This window comes from Centruroides sculpturatus, unplaced genomic scaffold (genome assembly GCF_000671375.1).
Source record: "Centruroides sculpturatus isolate CEXI.00-Female unplaced genomic scaffold, Cexi_2.0 scaffold595, whole genome shotgun sequence".
In the NCBI taxonomy this organism is placed as follows: Eukaryota; Metazoa; Arthropoda; class Arachnida; order Scorpiones; family Buthidae; genus Centruroides; species Centruroides sculpturatus.
In genome coordinates, this window is record NW_019384912.1 from 182,443 (window position 1) to 193,470 (window position 11,028).

Below are 11,028 nucleotides of genomic sequence, written 5' to 3' on the forward strand. Positions count from 1 at the left end.
CTGATAACTTTTTTCAGCGTTACTTTTTCTCTTTTCCTTTATACTTCTCCCTTCAGAACCCTTCCTTCAACCTTTTCTTCACCCCTTTCTCTTCCTAGTGGGCTAAGTTTGCAAAAGCAGACAGCCCTTCCTCCTCCTTTATTATTATTATTATTATTATTATTGACAGATTGAAGCTAACCTCAGAGTTCTAATATTGTGAATAAATATTTTCTGATTCTATAACGTTGAAAAATTAATGAGTTTATGCACTTAATTTGTGTTACGTAGAGTTTATATATTGTTTTTCTATAATCTCCATATAATTCTGAATTAGATTACTATTTTGATAACTATCAATAAGAAAAAGTTCTAAACTTTATGAAAATAATTGAAAATTTATTATTGATTTTTGTTTGGTTTAAATCACTACAATTTTGAACATTAAGTTACGCGTGTGATTTTTTCACTAAAATTAAAATTTTAATCACATATTTAAAATCTATACGAGCAAACGAATCAATATAGAATAAATTTCAAAGGAACAATCGTGAACTAAAAAGTATTTAAACGTGTTTAACGTTGAAAATGATTCTTAATGATACTTTTTCATATGTTCTTGCAGAGAAAGTTCGTCGTCAAATTTAACTTGACACAAGACACACTCCAATTCATATCGATCGATTCTTACTTCTGGGAACAGATCGAAAGATGTCGATGGTACCACATCTGTTTCGAAGGTAGTGTCTTCATGGATGTCTTCAGGTTCATGTGATATGTCACTCGTCATTCCAGAAAGGATTTCTTCACGTTGTTTTCGTTCTTCGTCGGAATCGATTGCTGCACTAAAACACGGATCAAATTCTTTTCTTTTCCTCTCACTTGTAACGTCTTTAATATCGTCTTTTATATCCTGTAAATGTATTCGATAAGATTCACTATATACTCTCTATACATCTTTAGTATTTTTCAAAATAAATGTTTGCGTGTGTAATACAAAAACTTGTAATGATTTTACATTCCTGAATATGTATAAATAAAACATTATTCACTGCAGCTGCTGAATGACTGTTGCTTTCTTAATTTGTCATTACATATTTCGGGCTATTCAAGGAAGGAGCATGAAAACACTTTGTTATTGGCTCGCGAAAATATTTCATTACAATTTGAAAAAACTATTGACCTATAAATTCCCACTATCATTTCTCTGTCCGTCATTCATTGCATAATTTCGATAACGGAGTTTGATATGAAAGTCATAAGGGCAGGTGGTCCCGATTAATTTTGTTTAAAATTTCATAATTAAATATACTCGTATTTCGTTAATAAAACTATGTAAAAAGTGTTTAAAAGTGCTTTTTAATATACGTTAATTTATTACATTAGTTCATTTTAATCATCTAACTTGTGTCGCAAGATTATTTTCACGGAGGCACTTTCCTCAGTAATTTCAGGTGAAAATAAATGTATTTTCACCTTTTTAAATTCACTGATGTATTTAGTTTATTTTGATATCTTGACATACATTACAACAACGGAAACTTCTCTATTTGTTTAAATAATTTGACGGATTTCATAAGTTTCTTTTTATAAAGACCCAATGATGCCTTTTATATTGAATTAAATATAAACGACGAAACGAGAAAATGGAATAAACGTTTGATAAATAATTTGAATGGAAGGAAAAACGTGAAAAACAGAATCGGTAAATTCTTGAATTTCAAATTATGACAACACAATGGCTTTATAAATTCTAGCGAGAGTTGCCTAACTTTCCGACTTCTATAAGATTTTATTCTAAATGTGTCTATTTAATAATTAATCATAATAAATACATAAAATTTTATATGGCGTCACCTATTACGAGATTTTGTAATAAATACTTTGTATATTTTTAATTATTATAAAACAACAAAGAACTTAATATTAAGGGTAGAGATGAGTTTTATAAAGATCTGTAAATGCTAAAAATAACTAAAATCTTTATTAAACCCAACTTCACGCCAGATATGACACGTGATTACACACTTTCTCTTTGGTGAGAAAAGGTCTCTCTTCAAGTTTTATCACAAAAATTTGATACCAATAATGCCTTTTATACGCAAGCTACCGTATAAACTTTCGTGTTGTCATATTAAATGAAATAGACGTCAACACAAACACAGACAACTTCCTTACGCACACACGTCCACGAAATGTTTAGAAATCGTTTTTTTTTAGTGTTCAGGAGACCTCAAAACGTGGAGATTTGCAAATGACGTGCTCGGTAAATTTGACACGATTCCCATACTTTCTCCTGTCATGTACACATAACAGCAAGAATACGTAATACAGGAAAGAGGGAAAGGGTCAATAAACAATTCCGGGACAAATTATATCCGAACGATCGAATTTCTTATATTCTAAGTCTTGTTATACCCTGAAACGACCTATCAGTGGAAAAGCGGTTCCATTTCCTGTACACTGGATGCGCTGGCCATGTGTCGTTTTTTGGGTTTTCTGCATGTTTGTAACGCCTGATAATAAACAGATGCCCTTGAAAAGACTTCCCGGAAGGCATCCTACCTACGCAAAATATCAAGTGTTGCGTTTCTGTAACCTAACAAACAAGCAAACACCTGGAAACACAGTAGTAATTAATTGCGAAGCGAAGCAGAAAAATCTAAACAAATCACAATCACTTAATCCGCTAAAATCCTATTTAAACTGTGGACTCGAAGACACTGAGATTTTTCCCACAATTGTTTTCATGTATGTACAGTACACTCTCAAGCTGTCTTTTTCCGTAACTGCTTAAAGATAATGCAAGTTCTAACCTTTTATTTTGTTCCCGTATTCTCCAGCTTTTCGTCTGAGACCATTGAAATCTTTAAGCCACGTACCCTGGATCCTCATCCAGGAATATCATACATATGCCGACGTACAGACATTTTTCATGTCATTCCGGACAATTATTGTAAGCTTCTTCTTGTTTATAATAAATGTTGCGTTGCCCACATTACTACATATTTACCCACATCATTCATTTACTCTGAATGGGGGACGAATTATCTAACCGTGGCCTTTAATTTGTAAGGCGACACATTCACTTAATGTAACAAAAACATTAATTTTAGATGTTAATAACGAGTAGTATATACAAAGAGTGTTCCATAAGTTTAAGTACAGAGGAATTATGTTGAATATTGATTATTTTCTTACAAATAAAAGCATGGTCTTGAGTAAGGAAGAATTAACTAACGTTATTTTCATGGTAAACACACACGCTAACACAGAGACGACGATACTACAACGAAAGTAAATGGCTCTTGTTTAAAATATTTTAGTTAAACTTTGTGTGCAGAGTTGTTATTTAAAATGAAATGTGTATCGAAATTAAAACAGCACCAAACTACTGCGAAGGTCGAATACATTATTATTAAGAGGGCATCAGAATTTTGAAATATGTTAGTTTACTTTTCAATGGAATACCTTAAGAACGAGTTATATGAAATAGTCTGCTGTGTCACAAAAGAAGACATTGCAATGAGATTATACGCACATTTCGAAATTCAAAAATCTCAAGAACGAAATCGGCGTAAAATAATACAATACGAGCGCGAGAGAAAAGACACCGATATTTGCTCCGTGTGAACACAATGAAATCATCGTTTTTTAAATTATTTAATAAATATTTGTGTAAATCCGCGAATATATCTGCATAATTATTAAATAGAAAAACAAAAATTGTTTTAGAAATTCTCATTTAATCGTAATTAGAAAATGAAGTTTCATCAATAAAAACATCAAATTTGAAGAGTTAATTTTAATCTCTCGTCTTAGATACACGAAACGACACACAAACATTATGATACAGACCAATTATCGAATGATCCGTAGTTCATTCAAAAAATGCTCAGTCTGAGCGTATTAATGGCTGTTATTAGACGAAGAATTCAAAATGGTTCTATATTTTTAACCAGGAATTTCTTGTTAATTACGAAGAAACTTATTTACTCGGATTATCGAATTAAACAAATACACGTGTGTAAAATATGTGTGATTAATAAATATTGAAACAATGCTTGCTGGTTAAATGGGTGAAGTTATTGACATTTTTTCATTCTAATAGTCGGTTGTGAGTTCACTCATCAACACATTTATACAATTACCTGGGAGCAAGATGGACTTTCTTCTCCAGGATGGAACCTTCTGATGTGTTTGTTTAAGTTATGTTTGTACAGGAATGTACTGTTGCAAAAATTACAAGTAAATGGCCATTCTCTGTTGTGAGTTCTCAAGTGGATTTTTAAAGCACATAAATCTTCATAAGGTTTTCTGCAAATGTGACATATACGGCTTTGTATCTTCGGGTCATCTGCTGGAATCTAATCATTCATTGAGTTTTCAATTGAATATTTACAATATATAACACACGAAACGTACCTCTTTAAATGCAAATACTTCATGTCAATTATTTATTTAAAAAAGTCGTAAATCGACTTTCACGATTTATTTCATTGTCATGTCGGAATTTTACTAAACTATATGTATAGGAAATTATTTTATAAAAATACAGCTTATAAGGTGTTGCCGAGTAATATTATTAATTTTATTATTGATATTAGCAATTACGCACAGTCGTACAGGTCTTATCGACCGTAATCTAAATTCAATCTTAATAATATTATTCGTATTTTTAACAAAATAACAAACATGAAGTAATTTAATGACACCGTGAACAATAAAGAAGACGTTTATGGTGTTTCTACTTTATAAGAACTTTTCGTAATATTTACTTTAGATAAAATCTCTTGAGGATGCAGTCTATACATGTGTCGTTCTAAATTCTTTTTCCATTTAAAGCTCCATCCACAACCTGTATAATTGCACTTGAATGGTCTTTCATCCGAATGCGATTGCAAGTGCCGTCTTAAATTAGTTCCATCCGAAAAATGACGTTCGCAGATATTGCATTTAAATGGCTTCTCATTTGTGTGAATCCGCATATGTCTCCGTAAATTCCGTTTTGTCGCAAATGTTTTACCGCAAGTTGGGCATTGATGTTTTCCTTCCTTTTAAAAAATTACGTTGAAGAAAAAGAAATAATTAGTAAAAATTTAAAAATTTAAATCTAAATTAACTATTGTAATATAAATAATTATCACGCATTGAAAATTATGCTAAAATCTGTAATATGTGCTCTAGGCACAAAACGAAATTAAGATTGAAGGTGTCCTGTCGAAAATTTTTGAAAATCGTTGCCAAATTAAAAGTGTTTGACAAAATAAAGGTTCTACTCACCATTTCTGATGTTAATTAATTTAATTTAAATAGTAACTGCTGTGAATTTAGATTTTTAAATTAAATGTAGAAATTTCGGCAAGAATGAAGACAACAATGCCGAGAAATAATAATTTATAATTTTATTGTTGTTCGAAAGTGATTAAATGCGCATGATTTGAACACAAGAATACTGTAATTAGAAACACAGAGATATAATTGCATCTTATTCCTGCTCTCTCCTGTGCCTTTTGGCTGATTTAAGACATTTCGCTGTCACATTTATATTATTACTCATATTTTCAAATGTATAATAAAAAGTAGTTTTAAATCCGTACTTTATGCATTTTGGCATTTCACTCTGTTGACGTAGAGAACGAGTTTTTGTTTATCAATTTTGAATTTTTGTAAACGTTCACTGAAGTTTTCCCAGGAGGGATATGTAAAGACAATCACGATTAGAAAATGGTTTAACGGAGCCTTAAACAGAAAAATGAGTTAGAACGACACATGTATAGACTGCATCCTCAAGAGATTTTATGTAAAGTAAATATTACGAAAAGTTCTTATAAAGTAGAAACACCATAAACGTCTTCTTTATTGTTCACGGTGTCATTAAATTACTTCATGTTTGTTATTTTGTTAAAAATACGAATAATACTATTAAGATTGAATTTAGACTAGAGTCGATAAAACTTGAAAAACAGTTGTACGATTGTGCGTAATCTATATATATAATCGAGAACTGTTGATAATGATAATGATAATAATAATAAGCGCAGAGCCCAAACGGTTAGGAGTTGAAAGTTGAAATTTGGTATACAGTTAGGGTACGTTACGAGAACGCACACTAAGAAAGGATTTTTCGAAATTTTTCCCCACGGGGAGAGAGACACGATTAAGTTTTAACACTTCCATCAATAATGAAAGTGTTAAGTAACAGTGGAAGTTTTAAGTAACAATGGAATTGTTAAGAGAAAGCGACGTGCAAGACGCAGATGCAGTTTCTTTCGTTTTTGCGGAAAATCGAACATATTTTTAGAACCATCTAAAAATTCTCTAATTAGTCTGGAAACAGAGAACCTAATTCTTGCATTCTGTGACTGTAACGTAGTTATCTTAATCTTAGTTATCGTTACTTTTGCCCAATCAACGCCAGGCCTACCTGCTAGTTGCTATTATCAATAATAAAATTAGTAATATTTAGTAGTGTGTCGTCATTGGAAGCGATGGATGAGCCGTTTCTCTTGTATTTTCTTTAAAAAAATAAATACATAATTTTAATTACTGTATATGAAAATAATCGCACAATATTTTATTATAACCGCATTACTTATCTTATTACAAATTTCTATACTACATGTGAAAAAAAAGATAAGATTCCTATTGTATATTCGAATATTAGTAGCGGAGTGTAAGGCCGTATCGTCAGCATCCAAAAAGTCAGATTCTCGCATGCGCTTTACGGAGCAACAACCTCATCCGGTTTAGCCGGTGGAAGCCTAGGACCTTGGGTGGATGCTACACGTATACCGCATTCAATTCTATCCGGGACCGGTTCTGGGCTGTTAGCCACCTGACTGCTAGATATTTGGCCGCCCTCGCCCGATTACGCGAATCACGAGTAGATTTATAACTTAACCCCACCGATAAGAATTTACGTGTATGTTTTTATGATAGTTCTGTATAGTTGACAGGAGTTTAAAAAATCCATTAAAATATTTGATATTTTTATTCCGCTCTCTGATTTTATATTAAACCGGTCATTTTCAATGTTAAACCGGTGAAATTACGATTTCGTATATCTCATGTTTAATGGAATGTAGAAAAAAACGTGTACAATTCTTGTACAATGTTAAAAAATTAACCGTTATTTCGACAGCGTCATTTACAACTAAATTTAATGAATGAGAGAGATGCACGAAGTACAGAAAAAGCTCTAGAATTTATTTTTCTTACATTTACGATTTATGTATCCGTTTGTCATAAAAATTTGTCTTTCCACTTTTTTCCCGAGACTACAAATATTCGAGTACAAAGTAACTGGTTTCGGCTTATTTTTACCTAAGAAGTAGTTAAATAATTAATCGATTAGGGGATTGGGGACGTAAACAAAACCCTGACGAAAGAGCCTGAATTTTACTTAAAGAAAAGCTTAACCGAATCAATCTATAGCCGAGTACAGTAGACACTTATTTCTTCGTATTATTAATGTAATAAAGACAGAAATTTTTCCAGCTCGACGAGAGTGACCGAAAAGTTGTAAATTTTGGAAATTTCTGAGGACACTTGGTCCTAAAACGAATTAGTTAGAAAACAAATTACTTTTAAGTTTAACATATTTAGATTTTTACAGCTATGGTCAGAAACGTTTAAAATCTACAACAGCCCTGTCGCGTCCATTGAGATATACTAGTGATGCGACAAAAGAGGTATTTGACATTGACCGGTATCGGCAATCTGGGGATTTGGCAGTCCGTGTGTATGGGGTGGGTGCAGCCATTCGGCGGTGCCTCAACTCCTGGAGTTTTCACCGAAGGAACGTGCAACTTCTCTTCGGCGGCTCATCACAGTGACCTTCCACGGAACATTTTCCTTCGGATTACAAAGTAAAATATTCGCAGTGAGTACCCCTGCTCTCTTGTTTCTGTTCTGTACTTCAGTTTACGCATAGTTGATAATTTTTGGTGCCGGTCGTAAACTAGTGTGTTGGCCGGGCTCTTCCATTTTCCTCGCGCATCTGATGTAGACGTGGGAACTGATTCACACTGTGTCTCATCTGCAACCATGTCTAAGGACAATTTTTTAAATACTACCGACCAGCAGATGGCTGCATTCGAGGTCTTAGACGAAATCAAGGATTATCTGGCTAATAATAAAGACGCCAAAATTGGCAAACAGCAACATCCTAAATATATCATCAGAAGCGTTGAACGTATAATAGACATTTTCACCAACCACACTAATATACAAAAACTAGAAGCAATTTCTGCCAAGCTAGACCAATTAATAGAAGACAAAAAGGACAGCAAAATTTTGGAAAAACAGGATAATATCTTAGAAAAGCTAAACACCATGGAAACAGCAAAGACAACTGCTTTTACCCAGCCACTATATAGCACAGTGCTAAAATCAGGTATTAACGTAAACATGCCCTATAAAGCAGAACAAGCAACGCGTGCAGCTTCCAATAATGTCCTGCTGGTATACAGCAAAGATGAAAACAGCACTAGTGAAAAACTTCAGAAACTGCTGCAAACGGAAATCCAGCCTTCAGCTTTGAAAATTGGCGTCGATCGTATTAGAATGATCGCTGGTGGAGGTGTTGCAATTGACCTCGAAAAACAAGAAGATATAGCCAACCTTGAAATTAGCATTAGGGAAAAACTTCCTGATGTCAGTACTAGGCTCCCTAAGAAAAGGAAGCCTCACATGATTTTATACTCTGTCCCCAACCATGAGACAAATGAGTGCATTATAAAACGCATGTACGATCAGAACAACCTCATCCGAGAAACATTCTCTGAAGAGGAATTTGGTCAACAACTTCGAATAAAATTTACCACTGGGAAAAAAGAAGCCAAATTTAAAAATCATGTTTTAGAAGTAACACCTAAATTACGAAAGTACCTGCTAATGATCGGAAAAATCAATATCGAATGGTCCCGCTGCAGGGTGGGTGACTTCTGCCCAGTCCTGCAGTGCTTCCGTTGCTGCGCTTACGGGAATTCAACAAAAAACTGTGCCCACACTAAAAATACTTGTAGCCACTGCCACCAGGAACATTCATTTAAAGATTGCCCTAACAGAGAAAAGAAACCAGAATGTTGCAACTGCCTTCACGAGAAATCCGCAAACACTGATCATAATGCTAGAGACAGCTCCTGCCCAGTCTATCAAAGAACCAAGCTAAACATTTTCTCCATAACCGATTATGGCTCGGAATAATCAACAACAAATAAGTTTTCTCCAAATCAACTTGGGCAGAGGCATTAATGCCACTTCTCTCTTAACTGCCAACATCAACAAATATGACTTTATTTTCATTCAGGAGCCATATTGTCAAAGGAACATGACTTTATTTTCATTCAGGAGCCATATTGTCAAAGGAACATCCCTGCATGTCTTCCCACTTCCACTACTGTCATAAAAAGAACAACAAACTATCCCTGGGCTATCTCTGTCATAAACAACAAAAACTTTCCAATTCTTCTTCACAGCCAACACAGCAATGAGCACATTGTGTGCATTGAGACAAATATAAATAACAGCACCTTTATTATCATTAACGGCTACTGTCCCTACAATAACAATATTAACAGCTTCTTGGACCATCTCCAAGACACTATCAACAACCTTCAGTACAACAACCTTCTCCTTGTTGGTGATTTCAATTCACACTCCCCTGCCTGGGGGGGGGCGAGCATGTGGACGACAGAGGGACTGCCTTAGGCGATTTTCTTGCCACCAATAACTTAATTCTGATAAATGATCCACATTCCCCACCAACATTCTACAGTTCTAGGGGCCACAGCTGGATCGACATTACTGCTGCCTCATTTCAGTGCTCTAATCTCGTCACGGGCTGGAGGGTCCTACAGGAGGATTCACTCAGTGAACATGCCTACCTCCACTTTACGATAAATAATGTAAGTACCACTGGTAACACCGACCTTCCACTACGTTATAATTTATCACGTGCTGATTGGGATGGCCTCACCAGCCTCCTTCAGACAAAACTCACCACTTACAACCCCAGTGATTTCGATGACGCCAGTAATTTTCTTGACAGCTCTATTGAAAACATTAACATCGCCTGCAATCTATTCATTCCTCGTACCTCTCGTCGCCACAGGGCTGTCCCCTGGTGGGATGCAAAGCTCTCCGATATGCGCAAAAGTGTTAGACACCTCCAGAAGAAATATCAAAATTGTAGAAACGAACCAGAACGCAGCTACCTCAAAGAACAATACCTACAGAATCAGATTTATAAGCAAGAAATAAAAAATGCAAAGATCACCTCTTGGAGGAGCTACTGTACAAAAGCCTCCAGCAACCCCTGGGGCTATATAACAAAGCTCTGCATGGGCAAGCTAACAAGAAGTCACATCCTTGAAACTAGTAACAATGATAATTTAACAGACGTCATGAAGAAAAAAATAAACACCTTCTGCCTCAATGACAACCCTGCGGATGATGACACATGGCAACAAGATATCAGGAAAGCAGACTACCATAACATAATCAATCCAAACACCCCTCCTTTCGAACAGCATGAGGTGGATAAGATAATCAGTGAGCTTCCAGCTACTAAAGCTCCTGGCATTGATGGCATCTCAGTAAAACTTGTGAAAAAGCTCTGGGACTTGTTCCCTACTCAACTGCTGCATATCTACAACATCTGCCTGCAGCATGGCATTTTCCCGGAAGCCTGGAAGGTAGCCAAGCTGGTTCCTATTCCCAAACCTGGCTTGTCCACGTGCAGGCCGATTTCGCTCCTTCCCATTTTGGGTAAGGTGTTAGAAAAGTTAATTACCACAAGGCTAACTTGGCACGTGGAAGCCACGGATAGGCTCCACGGGGCACAATTTGGCTTCAGACACCAAAGGTCTTCTAATGACGCAATCCATAATGTCACCACCAATATTCGTCAACTCCTCAACCAGTACAAATATGTCTTAGGCATAAGCCTAGACATCGAGAAGGCCTTTGACAGCGTCTGGTGGCCCTTGATCCTCAAGGGGCTCAACAACGTAGCCTGCCCCACCAACCTCTTCAATCTTATCC

At 35.2% G+C, this 11,028-nt stretch overlaps 1 protein-coding gene across 1 annotated transcript in view; it reads right to left on the reverse strand.

Annotated features, from left to right (window-relative positions):
* Positions 1 to 399: 399 nt before the first annotated feature.
* Positions 400 to 11,028, reverse strand: part of LOC111631664 (zinc finger protein 658B-like) — a 20,636-nt gene continuing 10,007 nt past the window's right edge. The window contains exons 5-8 of the mRNA XM_023375961.1: positions 8,686 to 8,806; positions 4,758 to 5,033; positions 4,131 to 4,346; positions 400 to 892 (exon numbers count right to left, since the gene is read on the reverse strand). Coding sequence (XP_023231729.1) covers positions 575 to 892; positions 4,131 to 4,346; positions 4,758 to 5,033; positions 8,686 to 8,806 — 931 coding nt within the window. The 3' untranslated portion in view covers positions 400 to 574. The remainder of the gene's footprint in view (positions 893 to 4,130; positions 4,347 to 4,757; positions 5,034 to 8,685; positions 8,807 to 11,028) is intronic.